Source organism: Panicum virgatum, chromosome 4K (assembly GCF_016808335.1).
Source record: "Panicum virgatum strain AP13 chromosome 4K, P.virgatum_v5, whole genome shotgun sequence".
Lineage (NCBI taxonomy): Eukaryota > Viridiplantae > Streptophyta > Magnoliopsida > Poales > Poaceae > Panicum > Panicum virgatum.
The window spans coordinates 10,687,406-10,705,796 of NC_053139.1; the positions used below are offsets into that span (position 1 = coordinate 10,687,406).

Here is an 18,391-nt window from a genome sequence, read left to right on the forward strand (position 1 = left end):
TGGATCACAAATCGGTCGGAAATACTTCGCAAATTAACAGCTAAACTAGAAAGCTGCGGCCGGGATCGCGCCGATGGCCGCTGGACGTGGTGGCGCCGGCGCCGGCGCCTTAGACGAAGACGGCCGCCGCCGGTCTCGCCGTTAATGCGCGCCAGCTTGGTTCGTTCACCTTGTACCGAAAACTGAGCAGAAAAAAAATTCCAGCTACCTGGCCGGCGGCGTGGTCGGCAGTTGCCGCGGCATCGAGCAGAGGTCGGTCCTGTCGCCTGATCGGATCGACCAAGAGCCCAAGACCGCCCTGCACGCATGTGTGCTCGAGATGCATACAGCATAGAAAATGCAGCGGTCAATCGTAGCATTGCATACTCCTGGTTCAGCAAAGATTGAAAGGAGCTTTCGGATGGAGATGGGACCTAAGAATTGCCGTTGCAAAGCATACCAAGATAACAAAATTAACGCACTGCTGATGACATCTTATACTGGAGGTATCTCAGCATGGATGATCATAGAACATGATGCGCTGTGCCTGTACTTGTCTCATCTCTTCCTCCAAGAACAAACAATTTCTATGTCTATTGTGACAAATTTGGACGGTATAGAGTAGCAATCTATTTTACAAAAATTACACGCAAAAAGACAAGAAGAAAAGAAATTTAGTAAGGACCCTCCCTATCCTATGGACACCATGCTTCATCATCTCATCGCAAGCAAAAAGCAAGAACAACCGGGCGACCAAGAGGACGAAAGCGACGGCCTCCCCTGCCCGCCTTATCGCCTCCTACCGCCCCATCAATGGCACGCGGCCAAGGCCGGCGGTTACGCCCGCCCGGGCGCCGCGTCGACGTCAGCCCCTGGCCGCGGCCGGGGGCGCGCGCGGGGAGTGCGCCTGGTGGAGGAACAGCGGCGGCGCGTCGCGGCCGCCGAGGTCCATGGACGACCTGGCGGAGGCCGGCGGCGGCGCGACGAAGCGCGCGGAGAAGTCGAGGTGCCCCGCGTAGTCGTCGTCGCCCTCGGGCCCGCCGCCGCCGCCGTCGAAGTTGAGCGCGTAGCTGAGCGGGTCGTAGCTGAGCTTCCCGCCGCCGGCCCCGTGGCGCGGGCCGCCGCGGCGGAACCGGAGCCGGCGGATGAAGGTCTTCCACCGCGGGCCGGCCACCAGCTCCGACCACTCCCGCGCCTTCATCAGCGCGTCCACCCCGCGCCGCCACCACCGGCGGCGGCCCGCCGCCGCCCCGCCGCCCCCGCCCCCGACGCGGTGCCACCACTCCTCGCCCGCCGGCTCCGCGCGGCGCGCGCGCGGGGACGGGGACGGCGAGGAGGCCGCCGCCCACGGTGGCGCCCAGAAGCAGCCGCAGCAGCGGTGCCCGCGCCGGGAGAAGAAGGCGGCGTCCGCCTCGTCGGCGCCGCCACCGCCCCCGCCGGCGGCGTCCATGGCGATTAGGCTAAGGCGCGGCGCGTGGTCGGTGTGGGGTTGGGAGGCGGGGGGCGCGGCGAGGGGCTCGCGGGTTTTATTGGGGTGGTGGTTTCCGGCGGGCGCGACGATTAATTACATAACCGCCGGCCACGCGATGCTCCCCACAGACACGCGGGGCGGGATCGGTGTTTCCTCGGGTTCCCCTGCTTCTGTCATGTGGGGTATCTCCTTGTGGGGCCACCTTGTCAGTGTCGAGAGGGAGTGCAGAGGTCAGCGGTGGCGGCAGAGGGTGGGGTCGGTTGGATCCAGACGGGGCGCCAGGTTGGCTCGACGGCGGCATCACGGGGACGGCCGGAAGCGCTTCCTCTGCCGTTCTCTGCAGGGTTTTTTTTAGATCAAAGCTGCCATTCTCTGCAGTTGAGTCGTGGATATGGGCCTTATCTAGACATGCCGCTATGACTAGGTGTATTGTGAGGGAAAAAGTCATTTATGCCTTTTGAACTTTTGGCGGAATCTGTTTTTCCTTTCTATACTATGAAACCGGTCGATCAGGCTCCTCGTACTCTCGAAACCGGGCGCCCGTCCTCCTTGAGCGGGTTTGAAGGCTTTTTTGTCTGACCTGGCGCCATGTTGTCGCCACGCCTAACGTGCGACGTGGCACGGGCCCAACTGTCAGAGGCAATGACACATATACACCCGATGTCGCCGTCCGCTCCCGTTACGCCTCCATTCCTCATCCCCTCCCAAACCCTAGCGAGCTGCCGGCGGCGGATCGACCGCCATTTCCTCGAGTTCCTCGTGCTCGATTCGTCGTCCCTCCCGAGCCCTAGCAACCTCGATTCCCTTGAGTTGGGCGGATGTCGCAGTCGGGGAGCTCCAGTGCCGGTCATGGCCCATGGAATGGGGATGCCTGGCGCCGACATTCGCCTATCCCGTACCGCCGAGGGCCTTTCGACTATGAGCCGGCCGTCCTCTGCCACTGTGGCACGAAGGCGGTGCTATGGATCTCCTGGAGTGATGACAATCCTGGACGGAGGTATTTCAAGTGCTACAATGCTCGGGTAAGTGAACAGATCTTTGCTGGATTTAGGTGGGTTTGTCACTTTGCTCTGAAATCTTTGTCTGGGTCGGTGCAGCAGTCTGGAGGCTGCTCTTTCATGGGATGGTATGAAGGGCCGGTGGATGTGTTCATCCATGGCCTGCTCATCGACCTGCGAGATACAGTGTGGTCCCTGAAGCGTGAGAGGATGGAGCTAAAGGCTGCTCTTGCTGATGCGGTTGTAAAGATGGAGCAGCAGAAGAAGGAAATCAGTGAGCTGAAGGCAGCTAATGAAGCTCTCAATACTGCTAACAAGGCAATGTCACAGAAGTAAGTGAAGAGAAGCCTCTGGATGTTTGGGTTGGTCGTTCCATTTGCTGCTGTTGCAGTGTTTATGCGCCTAGATTAGGATGGAGGACTGTCTGGTTTTCTTTTGGCACTAATGCAGAAGGTAGCAGACGTGTTGATAGTGTTAGCTGTGTGGTACCTAGCTGATAGTGACAAATATGTGTTGGCTATGTTAACCTATGGGCTTTTGGTGTAACGACAGTATGTGTAATGTGTTAAATGATGTGCTAGAACTGGAATGCAGCTTGTTTGTGATGCATGTAATGGAACTCCTAGTTTGTGTATTATTGTTTAAATATATCTTCCAGTAATGTGCTTATATTTTTTTAATTTGAGAACCTGGAATGTAGCAGCATAGGAATAATTGAAGCCATAAAACTTGGCTGAATTAAATGAAGTTGCAAAGCTGATAGAATAGGGCCTCCATATAGTCTGGCATACCCATACCAAATTAATCCATAAAGTTTGGCACACACATGAAACAGCAAGCCATAGAGTTTGGCACACACATCAAATAGCAAGCCAGAGAGTTTGGCATACCCATAGAAAATGAAGCCATACAGTTTGGCACTCACATCAACAGCAAGCCATAGAGTTTGGCACACACATGACAGGATACACATTAAGATACAGTTTGACAAATTTCCAGTGGAGCTCAGTTCAAAGCTTTGCAGAGTCCCATGGAGGAAGGTGAAGCATAGGCCCTGGTGCATTGGACCTCTGTTGAGCCTGTTTCTTTTGGTGGTTGCTGGGAAGAACATTGTGCCGATGCAGATCCAGAGGTCACATTGACAGTAACACTAGCTCTTGCTGTTGAATTTGGAGCTTTTGCATAGAGCTTGATTGTAGCCGACCCTGATGGACCTGTGTGAACCTTTGCCCTTGCCCTGCTATGTACCAAGCCTAGACTTTTTGCCTACAAATCATAAACAAAAAATGTAAATTTTAACATTTCACAGTTAAGTTGTATGTCAAACTTGTTTTACAAGGTACCTTTGACATAGAACTAGTCGTTCCAGTGGAGTCTTGGCTTCCAATTCCACTGAGATCTTTCTTTTGGTGCTTATGCTAGCTTTATGAGTAATGGGAGTTGGACTAGGAGCAGCTACAGGAACTGATGGTGCAGGAGCAGGAGTAGGAGCACGACTAGGAGCAGTTCCAAAATTACCAGATGAAAAATTATCAGATGCAGCTCCAGCAAATTGGTTTTTTCCACTCCTTTTATCACAAGAGGCACTATTGTGTCCAGTACATTTGCACTTCCCACATCTCATGACTGAACCCACTCTTGAGACCTTAGTTGCCTTTGGTTTTTCATGAGGTTCTCTAGTCCTTTGTGTCTTGGGTCTACCTGGCATTTTAATATATCTAGGGGCTTTGAGTTTAGGTCTATCAGAGATTGGCCAGCTTTTCTGGCCTTCGACTGGGTGCAAGCAGTAAGTGTATGTCCTTTGGAAGTTCTCAACTGTGTAGCAGTCTGCAATGTACTGATCCAGAGAGTTTGTCCTGAAGTAGATACTGGATATTGCATGGCAACATAGCAAGCCAGACAGTTGCCAATATCTGCAAGAGCAAGTCATTTTGTCAAAGTCAACTGGGAACCTATGATCATAATGCTTCACTCCAAATTTGTCTGCTCCATTACTTATGATATGGCAATAAGCAGACATTTTTATGTATGTGTTCTACTTTTTCATTATGTTTGGACAAATTCTACCCATCAACCTATCTGATTTGTCCCTCTGCTCTTAGATCCTGATCATAACTTTTCTTCTAATAGTCTCTAACATGGTGATGATAGGAAAGTATCTGGCCTCCACTATCCATTTGTTAAATGATTCACAGAGATTATTGTCCACTGAATCACAGTTGCTCCCTAATCTGAACCAAGCTCTACTCATGTGTTGTGGATGAGTGTTTAAGATTACTTGAGCACCTGGTTTAGTCTCTTTTGCCAACTTGGCTCTGGTAAGATTAAATAGCATTGGACAAGGAGCCTTGGCACAAGCCCAGAACAACTTCTGTCACTCTTTTTTGAAGAACTCTTTCTTCCAATTTGCATATATGTGCCTTGCACAATTTCTATGTTTAGCCTCAGGTGCCCACTTTTCTACAGCATTCAGAATCCCCTTTTGCTGGTCAGAGATGAACACCCAATCCTTTCCATCACCAACTTGAATATCCCTAAACAACAAGTCACAGAGCCAATCCTAGTTCATATTGTTATCCTTAACCACCACAGCCCATGCAATGGGATACATCTAGTTGTTGGCATCCCTTCCAACTGCTTGCAGAAGCTCCCCATCGGTTGCTCCTTTGAAGAAGCATCCATCTAGGCCAACCAACTTCCTGCATCCTGCCAAAAACCCTTTCTTGCATGCATCAAAATATATGTACATCCTCCAAAATGTTGGTGGTTTCACATCATGCACCTTGTTTATGACAATAGTATTTCCAGGATTACTCCGCAGCAGCTCCAATTGGTAGTCATAGAGGACCTCACATTGACCTCTAAATGCATCATAGGCTTTTTGCATAACTATGGCCTTAGCTCTCTTCAGCTTGGAGATGGAAACATCTACAAACATCTCTTCTAATACTGTACTCTTTATATGTGCAAAATTCCATCTAGGGTTTGCCATTATAAACTTTTCATACTTGGAAGCTATTCTCCGAGCAATCACATGCTTGTTATCTCTTCTGGGTGGACAAGTGTACTCATCCTTAAATGTAGCAATTTGCCAGCTGCTTGTTCTCGAGTTTCTAGAGTACAAACAGATCCAAGAACAGTGTTACCAATCACATTTAGCCCTCACTCTTATGGAATTATCCTTGATGAATCTGACTACCTTCCTTTCATGCAAGCATTACCTTATCACAGCATCCTTAAATTCTTTCTTACCACTGAATTTCATCCCCAGCTCAAATTTTGGGACATCATCACTGCAATTGAACCTCCTATAGTGATCCTTCTTTTTTCTTACCTCCCCATCACTGTCAATCTCTTCAAATGAGTCCTCATCATCTGAATCACAATATGGAGTCCCATATCTTTCACTCTCAGCCTCAGATACACCTGCCTTTGGAGATTGACTGCCTAACACCACATCATCTATTTTAGCCATTTTTCCCTTCTTTTGTTTCTTCTTGAAAGTTTAGAACCTTCTCATTATTTCAGCTGCTTCATCATCTTCTTCAGAGGAACTAGCATCACCAAGCATGTAATCACTATCTTCTGACTCATCTGATCCATCATCTTGGCTCCCAGCCTCATGCATCTTCTCAACTACTTCCTTTCCCTTCTTAGTTGGACTTCTGTAAAACTCATGGAGACGTTTGATTTGCTTTGCAACTTCTTCTCTAGACTGTGTTACCATACTAACACTCTTTGTTTGCTTTGTCATTTTCTCTTGCATATCCACCAGCTCATCCTCAAAATCACTGACATGTTGCTCTCGATCAGATTCATCACCAGACCATTTTTCTACTGCAACATCCTCCACAAAAATGTCAGCAACCCCACATTCAACAATACAATTTGCCATGTACAGACATGCATTATCATCAACCAACACATGCAAACCATTCTCCATTCTCAACCAATGTAACAGGCCTCCTGCACTCATATTACAGTGGTCGCGAAGGTGACCTACTATCTCTGGTAGAGATACTTTGTCTCTTTCAATGTATGATACTGCTTGACTACCTCCAACATACTGAATTTTTTTGCCATCGTTCACAAAAGCCCCCCCCCCCCCAAAGTGGAACCTCACTGCTAGTGTATCCAGAACATCCATGGATCAACCCGTACCTCCCTACCTACATGCGATTAAGAAACAAAGCCAGGCTCAGAAACAATGATTATTCAATCCGTACTCCATTAAACAACACTAACCGCAACAGACACCGAATTTCTTCAATTCAATACTACCAATAGATGATTAAAAAACTACCAATTCAAAGCTGACATTCAAAATCTACTACAAAACCCTCGGATCTGGCAAAAAGTAACTAAACTATACAAGCCACATTCTACGCTGGGACTATGAATCGAAGCCACAACTTACCGTTTCAACCACCGAATCTTGCGCCCTCCAATGCTGGCCTCCGATTGTGGGGCCCGTCCACCACTGCGGGCGGACAAGAACCAGCCTCTGCTCCACTACTCGGGGAATCGAGGCTGCCCCCACCGCCGCCGGAGAAGACCCAGACGGGCAGGAGCCCAGACGAATGGAGGGGATGGGGAATGGAGGCGTAACGGGAGCGGACGGCGGCGGCGGGTGTATATGTGTCGTTGCCTCCTGACTGGTGGGCCCGTGCCACGTCGGACGTTAGGCGTGGCGACAACGTGGCGCCAAGTCAGACAAAATAGCCTTCAAATCCGCTCAAGGAGGACGGACGCCCGGTTTCCAGAGTACGAGGAGCCTGGTCGACCGGTTTCATAGTCCAGGGAGGAAAAGCAGATTCCGCCAAAAGTCCAGGGAGGCAGAAAGGACTTTTACCTATTGTGAGAGGGAGATGGAGCTGCCCTTCGAAGCTTTTCTATTGGACCCCATCATCTTAAATACAACCCCTTTTTTTTCTACGAACTTTTTTTTAGTCTCTGTCACGTCAAAAGCATTTTTTACTATTTTGAAGTATCAAATAAAATTTGTTTATAATTTTTTTTTGACAGCTGAGTGCTAATTTGCGAGACGAATTTAATGAGTCTAATTAATCCATAATTTATTACAGTGATGCTACAGTAACCATCCACTAATCATGAATTAATATATTGCATTAGATTCGTCTTGTAGTTTAGCCCAGAGTTCTGCAATTAGTTTTATAACTAATCTTTATTTAATACTTTTGCATACTAAATTTTTTTTTATGCGACATGGACTAAAATTTATTGCCGGGAATCAAACAACCCCTAGCTGAAGACAATTCTTGTCGGAAAGATGCAACCAGAGTCCGGAAGTTACTGTAATTCTCTAAAAGTGTCGTCACTGAAGCTAAGGGTGGTCGTCAGACGGCAGAAGAAATAGAGAAACGTGTGGGATTTCTTTCCTTGCTGACTGGGGAGATGATGGTTACGCATTGGACTGGAATCCACACGCACCCAACAGCACCTTTTCCATGAATGAAGATAATTCATCTCCCGCCTTTACGTGCAAAAACACGGGCACCATCTCGCTACAGCCTTGCTATTCTAGTTAATCTATCTAGCTAGTGCTTGCGCCTTTGTTTACCACGATAGAAAGGAAGGAAGATTGAGATACCCCTCCTTGCCAAATTATAGATTGTTTTAGTATTTCTAGTTAGATATATTATTTTTGCTATGTATCTAGACATATTGTAAATTCATATTATATCTATAAATCCATATGCGTAGCAAAACTTATATATCTGAAAAAATCAAAACGATCTATAATTTGGAACAGGATATGATGGATTTGTCCAACCAAAATGTTATTGCATTGCGTGGCATCCACTACTGACTTTTGTCCTTTGTTGACTAAGATCAATTGGTTTTTTACTATGTCGATTGAGGTATATCATGGTCCTTAAATTTTTATGTCTAATGAGCACCACATATTGGCATTGGTATCATATTCTTTTGAAAAACTGGCTAACAAAATTGAGACGGACATGAGCGAATTGGCGCATGATTATTGTCTCCTGCTTTAACCGTGCTATCAAGAGCTTGAGTTGACGCGAAAATATGAGTGACAATTCACTTTATATTCCAACACTATCTGGTTTTGGACTTGTAGCATATGTAGATAAACCTAATAATAAACAGTACTGTTTATTACAACTACTAGTTCCTTCGAAAATAAACTTATGTGAAAAAGCCTAAAGCACACTCCAACGAGTTCAGCTCAGTCTCTCTCCGTTTTCTTTTAGGGACAGCTCAGTCTCGATAGAGAAGCTAGTATACTTGACTCGCCGAGAAATGGTTAGTAAAGAAAAAAAAACGTTTGCCCATCACCCAAGTAGACCGTAACTTCAAAGTGTATTGGGGCAAGTCGGTATCGCGGATTGCTTGTAAGCAATCGTGGTGGACTGATTGATAGCGTCGGATGCCCTGGTTCGTGCGCAGCCACTTTTTTTTTTTGATACCTTGGAATTGGAACATTCCATTTCCAACGATGCTTTTGCTTTCTCTTTCTGCAGTCTGGTTCGACCCAAGCCTGCTGGACTCTGGAAACTCGCATTGCATATATACTGGGCGTATATGCTCTCTCGAATGTACATGCATGTTGCTGAACAGTGACAGCCGCAGCCTCCTCGTTCTTTATATCTTCGCACTGCATTTTTTTGGGTTAGGGCGCGTTTAGTTCCGGAAGCAAAAATTTTTGCATGTTAAATCGAGAGTTTGACCAAATATCGGGAGGATTTTTCGGACACTAATTAAAAAACTAATTTCAGAATTCACTTGGAAACCACGAGACGAATCTTTTGAGGCCTTTGACCGCGTCATTAGCACATGTGGGTTACTGTAGCACTTATGGCTAATCATGCACTAATTAGGCTTAAAAGATTCGTCTCGTCATGTACATCCAAACTGTGTAATTAGTTTTGTTATTTAATTACATTTAGTGCTTCATACATGTGTTTAAAGGGGAGGTGGAAATTTTTGGGTGAAAATTTTTGGGAACTAAACGCGCCCTTATAATTTGAGTGTTTTCCGGGTTTTTTTATAGGTTTCCTTCATTCTAAAAAACTAGATGATTCCCCACGCGTTGCAACGGGATTTAAGAGAGTTTTTTGATAAACTATGATAAAAGATAGAATAATTTTTAAATAAAATATTATGGAGAGTATGTTGTAAGACAAATAAACACTTAGATCAAATTTGCTAAAAAAACAAAAAAAATGATAGATTTTTAATAAAGAAAAGCTCATATAATTTTGATTAAGTTTAAAAATTTATAGTGTAAAATCACCTTGACTAGGGGGGCCAGGCCCTTGCCCACCCCATGTCTCCGGCACCCCTGACCGCCCCTTGTCTCCGTCCCTGCAGAAGGAGGGCATAACTGTGCCGAAGAAGTGCAAAATAATAGGAAAGGTGAGGAATGCCGCAAAAGCCACTAACATCATCCCATAGGTTAGTGCTGCCATGGCGAGGCGCAATGCGAGAAAATTGGAGGCGGAGTAGAATGGTTCGGGGGCGAATAGTTTCCGATCCTCCTCAGCGTTGCAGACGTTTTATAGAGAGCTGGAAAGGCTGATGGTTCTCGACCCCGACGATCCATTTTGTTGTCTTTGTGGTCATTTATTTTGAGTAGAGCACTTGATATAGGAAAGAAAAGAAAAAAGACATGAGAATTAATTTATTTTGAGTGGAGCATTTGTTGTAGGGAAAGGAAATAAGAAAGACATGAGAATTAAATCAAAGTGATTATTTGTTTTGAGTGGAGCACAGAAGATGTGTGTACTGCACGCATAAAAATGTGTGTAAGCTAATTAAAGTATTGTTTAGGTTGTTTTGCTTCCTACATGCATGCATGACGATATGTGTGACTGTGAATATCGATATGCAACTTTCATGCTTAATTATATTGATTGCATGAATTGGTGGAAAAAGTGCATGAGTTTTGTGATCATTTATTTTGAGTGGAGCACTTGTTGTAGGGGAAGGAGATAGAAAGACATGAGAATTAAAGCAAAGTAAGCATTTATTTTGAGTGGAGAACAGAAGATGAAAAGATATAAACTAGAATGATGAGTCAACGGTCATGATTAAACTTGGGCTTAAGATCGAATGGATACAATTTTGTTGATGATGTGGCGCATTGTGAGTTGTGAGTTGAGTGGGGACTAACTATATAGTTTTATAGATGGCTGAAAAGGAAGGGCTGCTTTTGGGCCGCGAGAAGGTCCTTTTCTTTTCGCGGGCTGAGCCTCCACAGGCCGTAGCCCTTTAACAAGAAACGTAATCGCTTCCCTCCCTACCCACACCACGGGCCGAACCTCCCGACGACGACACGTATGGCCCAACACGTCCGCGGCAATGAACTGGTGGCTGTGGCACCTCTCCCTCTCCCCAGTCACCACCACCACCTTCCGCGTGACCGCGTCGCGCCGCCGGCGCTGGGGAATTGTTGGCGGCGTGGATGAGAGTGGGATTGTGACCAAGCAACGGTGGATGGCGTGGCGCCACTCTCGCCAGACCCTCCTGCAATCGCCGCGCCCAGCGCGCCGTCCTAACTCCGGCGAGGCGCGGCGGGAGGGGGACGGACTGGATCTGCGAAACGAACGAGAAGCAGTCAGGCAAGAACGCAGCTAGCGCTTTTAGGATTCACTAGAACACTCGATGCGCGATGCGCACCCTACCGTTTGATTACCATTTGATTAATAAAATATCAGTAACCAAAAGACAATAAAACATGATAATCAAACTATATGTGCCATAATACGGAAGCACATCTGGAAGCAAGCACACCATCAACAGATTAATATATGTGTCTATCCAGCATTTGAATCATAAATATTACAACACATCCGAGCACCAAACTATCCTAGCCATTAGGTGTCTGACCGGCAATTGAATAGTGAATATTACAAGACATCCGCATCACCAGGCTCTCCTATGGTGTTTGTCCGGCATCTCAATCGTGAACATCACAACACATTCAATCACCATGTTTACATCCAAGCACAAATTTATCCTGTCATCATCAGGATATATACTCCATCTATCCTGAAATGTAAGTCATTTTGGTTTGTCCTAAATCAAACTGTTCCAAATTTGACCAAGTTTATAGAAAAAAGTAATAATATTTTGAATGTCAAATAAGAATAATTAGATCCACAATGAAATATAATTTCTTAATTTAGTTATTTGATGTCTTAGATGTTAGTATTCTTCTCTATAAATTTGGTCAAACTTAGACTACTTTGACTTAGGACAAAGCAGAATGACTTACATTTTAGGACGGAGGGAGTAGGTGTCTATCCGGCATTTGGAGCAGCAATATTACAGCACATCTGAGGCATCTATAAATCAACATGCAACAACAAGTATCCATAGCTACCAAACAACCTAGCTGGTAGCTTTGAATACTAACTGACCATACTACACAGTTTGCGAGGTCCATGCAGACTCCAAATCCTAAGCATCGAACCCTTCTTGCCAGACAAAGGGTACACAAAAAGCAACTGGTAGAGACAGAATCAACATGAATTTCACTGCTCATGCATCCCTGCTTGGACGGCAAAAGGATAATAAATCAATGTCTAACATGTGTTATGGAGATGTAAGTGCAATTTCCAAATGATCTGCTACTTAAATGGTTTCTAAAAACAGGCAGGTAGATTGCTAATTAAAAAAATCAACAAAATAGAACTGGAGTCATGTGGTTGTTTCAATTTTATTTCTCATAAAATGCCACATTATGCTTAATTGCTTAGTTAACAAAAGCATTATTCTGATTATGGTACGACCTAAGCATGCAGCTCTTGAATGATTTTACCCCTCAAATGCTAGGTTGTATCACTTTCTACTTGTATAAACTGAACTTATTTGAAAGCATAAATGGTACAAAGATCCCAGTTGGAAGAGAGTACTCTGATTGTCACATGCAGGACCTTGATGAAACTAGCTAGCTAAGTACCTGTTCTGGCTAGAGGTGGCTGCACCACTGTCATTGCCACCACCGTCATCTGCAGTTTCTTCACCAGTAAATAGCTTCTTAGCAACTTTCTTCCTAGGGGATGGACGGGACCTAGAAGTACATATATGAGTTTTATGTTTAACAATGAACCGGCAGAAGTAAAAAAATAGAGGTGGTTGTTGAGGATAACCTTTTTTGTAGTGCTTTTTTGTGTCTTTGTAGAGGAATTACCAGGTGCATCTGGAGCAGCAATCAAGGTCTTATCCTGTGTCAAATTATACCAAAAATTAGGAAGTAATGCAACTGAAGGGAATAGCATTGTCCACTTGCTACATTTAAGTTTATTTAAGTGCAGGAATGCAGCTGTCATAACAACAAAGAGCTAATGACATGGAATGCTAGATGTAGGCAAGTACCTGATCATGAGCATTGTTCCTTGTACTCTGTGGAGTGTCCGCTGGCTCAGGAACACCCAATGTTATTTTAGTTGGTGTGGTGTTTGAGGGAAGGCTAGCTTCAGTAGCAGCAAGCAAAGAGGACATAGTAGATGATGTTTGGGATGCTCCTGGTGTTGCTGGAATGACAGCACCACCCTCATTCACCTCTCCCACTATTGCATTAACTTAAAAGGTGATTTTGTCTGAGTCTGTTGTGCTGTCTATAAAACCGACGCTCCATGTGAAAGTCTTTTCGAGAAGCCTTGTAAGTTCATCTGGGATAAAACCAATTGGGTTATCAGCCACAAGGGTATCAGCTGTTTTTTTTTGACAAGCCGTTGAGCTTGACGTCCAAAAAGAATGAAATCAGTGTCACCAGTCTCATCTCCAGCAAGTATCGATAGCTTGAACCTAGAGAGTTAGATTTATTAGAAAATAGCCTGAACACATGCTCTTCAGCAGCCTTTTTTTGTTGAGAGGAGGTAGCGCCATCAACCCAAGTAATTGGCTCATATACGGCCTTAGCATTGCCGAGGAAAGTGAAGAAAAGATCTTATGTTAGAAACAATAAGGTGAGCTTATAGGAACCAGGAGCAACACGATGAAAAAAGATACTGTAATATGTAATACTTCCTAGAAATAGAAAAGCTAAGTGCGTATATCTATATATGAGTAGTTTACATAATACAAGTAGTGTTCTTGGACTGGATTATTTGAATGCAAGCCTGAATCACACAACTCTACATAGCCATATGCAGTTTGGCACTGGTGCTGCATAGTTTTGACTCTAATTGCAAAGGAACAAAGCTGAAATTGTGCTAGGTAAATATCACTACTATGTGCAAAGGAACCATGGAAGCTTTCATCACCAAATTATTCTATTTTGTAACAGAATTATCTCTTTTAGTCTTTTAGCACCGTAAAATATACAAATCTGCATTTTTTAGTTTGTTTGCCTCTGCACAAGTACATATACTTATTTCTGGTCATGGTAAACAGGAGAGGGGAAAAACTACAGTGCAGGTTTGTGTTCTACTCAATACTGAAATTGTCCTAAAGATATAAACCACCGCAAAAATTTGCGATGAATCAGCAATAAAAGATGAAGCTGCCAGTACAAAATTATTCTACTCTAAAACAAAATCATCTCTTTTAGCCAATTAGTACTCTAGAAAATGCAAGTCTGCATTTGTTAGTTTGCTTGCTCTTGCCTAAGTGCATATACTTAACTCTGGTCATGCTAAACAGGAAAGGGAAGAACACAGGGCACATTTATGCTCCACTCAACATTGAAATGATTCTGAAGATATAAATCACTGCAAAATTTTGCCATGAATAGGACAAGTTAAAATTTTCTCTTGCTATTCAGCAGTCAGCTTCAGTTAGCTACCCAGCTCTCTGAAAAGAGATGCTATGACTTTACTGAAAAAACATCACATGGATCAAGCAAACCTCTTAGGAGGGAACCAAAAAAGAAAAGTTCTTTCTTAATTTCTCACAGTGAGCTCAGCTCACCGAGATGGCCATGACAAGAAAACTAAGAGAGGACATGCACACCAAACCAGGAGCACATTAAATATTCACTCTTTCATGTTTCAAACAATTTATACCTAGCTTCAATACATAAGAAAGGCATCTCATCACAATCCCTACCTACTGGATACTAAAGCAAGAACTTGAATAAAATCAGTTATCTGATTAGACGTCTAATAACACATGGCAAGGAAAAGAGGTGGGACAAACTCACCCTGAGATGCAAAGCACGACAAGGAGCGGACATAAAGAATCAAAAAGGCCTAGAGAAGGCAAAACTCACCTGAGATCCTACTGACGTAATCCAACAAGCTTACTGCAGGCATAGATAAGAGAATTAGATGCTCACTCAATATCCACGGCATGAGATCAAGCAAAGGAAGGATTCAAATCAAGATCAGCTGGGCCACCTGCCTGCACTGGACGTTTCTCGATCTAGGTCACCGAATCCATGGCCGCCTCTGCACCTGCACTGGAAGAGTAAACACCTGGCGGTTTAGGTCCTGGCACGACAGATTCAATGCAGCACAAAGAGCAGCAGGCAAAAGAGCTGGAGCTCACAGATCTGGAAGCAAGACGCAGGGGTCTGTGGGGAAATGGGAGGAGGAAGGCAGGGTTTGTTAGGGCCTGATTGGTTCTCTTCCCTGATGAGCCAGGATCGCACCAGAGAGCCAGGCCGGTGGGAGCCAAGCCCAGCACATGCAACAAGTCAGTGTTTGGTTGGTTGGGCCAGTGCAGCCAGGCCACAGCGAGATGTTGTTTGGTTGCAGATTTGCACACACAGGCTTTCACTTTTACTGTCTGTGCACGCACCCCGAGCATGCGTGCTCGCATCACCAGAGCCAGGCTCTGGAGAAACGAGTGATTTCTGCGTATCACGGGAGCCTGGCTCCAGGTACCTCTTTGCATCCCGCGAGACAGGCTCCATCGCTGGAGCAGCCAACCAATCAGCTGGAGCTTGCATCGGGAGAGCCTGGTTCGGCGCCCACGCAGCCAACCAAACACACCCTTACTGGGCGAAAGGAAGAACAAAGTGAGGGAAGGATATGGAGATGGTGGCAGGAAGGGGGAACTTATCTCGACGACATCGAATCCCGGGAGCACGCGCCGATGGGACTGGCCGCCCTCGGCAACTGCTCCGACAGGGGACGTCCTCGCGTGCAGCGCCCGCGCGACGAAGAACGCCGTGCGTCGCCGCCTGGGCCCTGTTCCGACGGGGGGCCTGGACGGATCAGGCGGCACGGCTGGTGCGCCGCGCCCATCGCCTCCTTGCCGTCCGCACCCACATGCCAAGGACGCCCACTGGCAGGTGGGCCCAACTGAGCAGTGGCCCACCTCCCAGCCGCACGGGGGGCGCCGCACGGCCGTCGGACATGCGCCGCCGCAGCGCAAGCCGCCCCACCCCGCGCACTGGCCCGCCCACCGAGTGCCCTCGGCCCCTCTCCTGGCCCACCGAGGAGCAAACCTGGCTCGCCGCACCTCCGGCGGACAGGCGCCGCCGCGGCACGCCCCACCCCGCACGCTGCGTGTCCCACGGCGACCCACAGAGCGGCCGGCCCCCTCTGCTGGCCCACCGAGCAGTGGCCTAGGGCACAGCAGAGGCGCTGTGACACCTCCAGTGATTAGCACTATTTAAACCTGCAATTAATGGGAAATGACAAGTTAACCCCCCCCCCCATTTTCAAATTACCTAAAAGTCGGAAATCCGTTTAATTAAACCAAAAAGTCAACTCTCACACCTTAGCCCGAATGAACTTTTGCCCAAAACAAAAGTTGTAGAGTTTGACAAGGCAAACAACTTTCGTATTCAAAATTTTTCAAGTTACAACATGAAATTTGGAGAAAACCCCGAAAAACAGTGGGTTAGGGGGTTTTTCATTTAAACTTGAATTCAAATTTTTAACTTTCAAATCATCGCTCAAACGAATTTTTGCCTGAAAGGAAAGTTGTAGGAAATTGAATTTTGAACAACTTTTGTGTTCAAAATTTTTCGAGTTTCAACTGAAAATTTTGAGTTTGAACTGAGTCAAACCGTTTACCTTTCTTTTCTCTCTCCACTCGCTTTCTCTCTTCTCTCTCTCCATCGCTCTCCCTGTCCCCTTCCCTGAGCGCGCAGGCACTCGAGCACTAAGCTCGCTGTGCCACTGCCACCCCTCGCGCTCACTGCTCGGCCATGAGCACCCTGCCCGCACGCGCGCCGCTGACCTTCCCCCTCCCCCCTCCCGTCGAGCCTGCTGAGTGCTTCCCCGTCAACGAGCACGCCGCAAGCGACGAGCGCTCGGCGACGCGCCCGTGACGCCGCACTGCTGCTGCCTCGCCGCCCGTCCGCACGCCACCTTGCCATCATCACCTCACCATCGTCGCGCTATTGCTGCCCCATGCTGCGACGCCCCCAACCCTCCCCGCTGCTGCCCTGACCCAGCCTTTACCCCTGCGCGGCGAGCACGCCACCGCCAGGCCGCGCACGCGCCGAGCTCGCTCTTCTTCTACGCCCCCTCTTACTGCCGAGCTCCCCCTCCCTATTTGCTTCGCTAAAGGGCGTTCCACCCTCCCACTCTGCTCCCCTTCCCTCACCAAGCCGAGCCGCCCCCCCAGTGCCAGAACGGCGCAACCGCCCCGCCATTGGCGCCGCTGCTCGAGCTCACCGTGCAGCCCCTACCTCCGGTACTCCTCGGCCCCAACTGAACCCCCGGTACTACTCCGCGGTAAAGCTCTGCGGCCAGGCCTCGCCCATTCCCATCGCCGCCGGGCGCCGCCGTCACGGGCAGAGCCGCCGCCGGCCGCCGCGGAACCCTCTCTCCCGCCCCTCCTCGACCTAAACCGACTCGCCCACGAGCTCCCCCACCTCCCACCGGTGCTCGACGACCCAACCTCCACCGCCCAGAGCCACCGGAGCGCCGTCGCCGGCTGCAGCCGCCGCCGCCGCTCCCTGTGCGCCGCCGGCGCGCCTGCTCCGGCCATCCCCGTCGACCACATCACCCACCCACAGGTAGAGCTCGGTGAGCTCTCACCCCTGGACGCCATCCCCGCCGCCGGCGAGCCTCCTCCTCGCCGAGAAACAACCGCCGCCGCCTCCCCTGTTCCAAACGCAGGCCAAGGGCTTATGTGCGAGCCCCCAAATTGTTCCAGGGGCCTAGATGCAAGTTTCCGTTTCCTTTTTCTTTTATTTTAAAAAAAAACAGTGAAATTGTAAATTCATTTAAAATCGTACAAAAATCAGAAAAATGCAAACTCACCTGTTCTGGAATCTTTGCAAAGAGATCTACAACTTTTTCTACATGCACTTTTTCTTTTGCTCAATAGTTTTTGGTTCAATTAAAATACAAAGAAAATATACCTTTTATTAGATCTCAAGTTACAAGCATGAGCTATTATCCATTTTTAGTCAGTGGGTTACATACTAGATGAACAGCCTTGTGTAAAAGTATCGTGGACAGTTGACATGCCTAGCTATTAGTTTCATTAAATCTTGGTGTATGCCCAGGATAGATAGTTTTTTTTATCCAAGTTGTTATGACATGTTTCATGGGTTCAAACTTTTGCAGTACCTGTATTCTCGTTCCCAGAGTCTACATAAAAAGTTTGAGAATTTTTAGTTAAATCCAACTGGACCAAAGGATTTTTGGTGAGGATAGATACATTAAATCGTTATAAATAGTTCCTTTACATTAAAAATTCTAATAATTTTGATAGGGGTTAAATTTGAGTATATAACCATGCTGGTAAAATATGAGGCTCTGGAACTTGCTATAACAGTCTGTGGAATTTGGTTTTGATCCCTACAGCTATACATTGTGCAATTTTTCATGCCTTGTGTAATACTTAATTAAATCTGAAATTTTTACAATAGACTTAGAATAATCTTAGGAGAACTCAGTAAAATTTTTAGCATATTTACTTGTAGGATTTGTTCTGTATAAATGAATCTTAATCCTAGCAGTGGCTGTGTAATGCATTTTTTAATAATTATTATGCTCAGTGAAAATAGCTGAAAATTTTATAGAAAGTTTGTAATTAAGTA

General features: G+C 46.6%; 2 protein-coding genes across 7 annotated transcripts; both read right to left on the bottom strand.

Annotated features, from left to right (window-relative positions):
- Nucleotides 1-452: 452 nt before the first annotated feature.
- On the bottom strand, nucleotides 453-1,528 carry LOC120703050. The gene has a single exon (XM_039987059.1). It carries the CDS (start codon nucleotides 1,427-1,429, stop codon nucleotides 845-847), a length of 585 nt encoding a protein of 194 aa, XP_039842993.1. The 5' UTR covers nucleotides 1,430-1,528; the 3' UTR covers nucleotides 453-844.
- An 8,995-nt stretch (nucleotides 1,529-10,523) lies between these two features.
- Nucleotides 10,524-14,997, bottom strand: LOC120703051. 6 transcript variants are annotated; one of them, XR_005686736.1, is made up of 8 exons: nucleotides 14,932-14,997; nucleotides 14,781-14,842; nucleotides 14,654-14,686; nucleotides 13,214-13,357; nucleotides 12,817-13,112; nucleotides 12,591-12,665; nucleotides 12,401-12,511; nucleotides 11,215-11,989 (listed from the first exon to the last, which is right to left on the bottom strand). XR_005686736.1 is itself a non-coding variant. In XM_039987061.1 (7 exons), the coding sequence occupies exons 4-7, from the start codon at nucleotides 12,940-12,942 to the stop codon at nucleotides 10,605-10,607; spliced, it is 714 nt and encodes a 237-aa protein (XP_039842995.1). In that variant the 5' UTR covers nucleotides 12,943-13,357; nucleotides 14,654-14,686; nucleotides 14,781-14,842; nucleotides 14,932-14,997; the 3' UTR covers nucleotides 10,524-10,604. The 6 variants fall into 6 exon arrangements, 2 of the variants coding, with proteins under 2 accessions (XP_039842995.1, XP_039842994.1); XM_039987061.1 differs by lacking the exon at nucleotides 11,215-11,989 and adding an exon at nucleotides 10,524-11,031 and having other exon boundaries at nucleotides 12,591-12,640; nucleotides 12,817-13,357; XR_005686734.1 differs by having other exon boundaries at nucleotides 12,817-13,357.
- Between the last annotated feature and the right edge of the window lie 3,394 nt (nucleotides 14,998-18,391).

Excerpts from the sequence above, each read along its gene's own strand:
- LOC120703050 (XM_039987059.1), bottom strand. The coding sequence starts at position 1,429 with ATGGACGCCGCCGGCGGGGGCGGTGGCGGCGCCGACGAGGCGGACGCC.
- LOC120703051 (XM_039987060.1), bottom strand. The coding sequence starts at position 12,942 with ATGTCCTCTTTGCTTGCTGCTACTGAAGCTAGCCTTCCCTCAAACACC. Across the intron at positions 12,515-12,591 it reads CAAAAAAGCACTACAAAAAA|TAGGTCCCGTCCATCCCCTA; the intron begins GGTTATCCTCAA and ends TATATGTACTTC. Across the intron at positions 11,032-12,400 it reads GCCACCTCTAGCCAGAACAG|ATCCAGTCCGTCCCCCTCCC; the intron begins GTACTTAGCTAG and ends TTCGTTTCGCAG.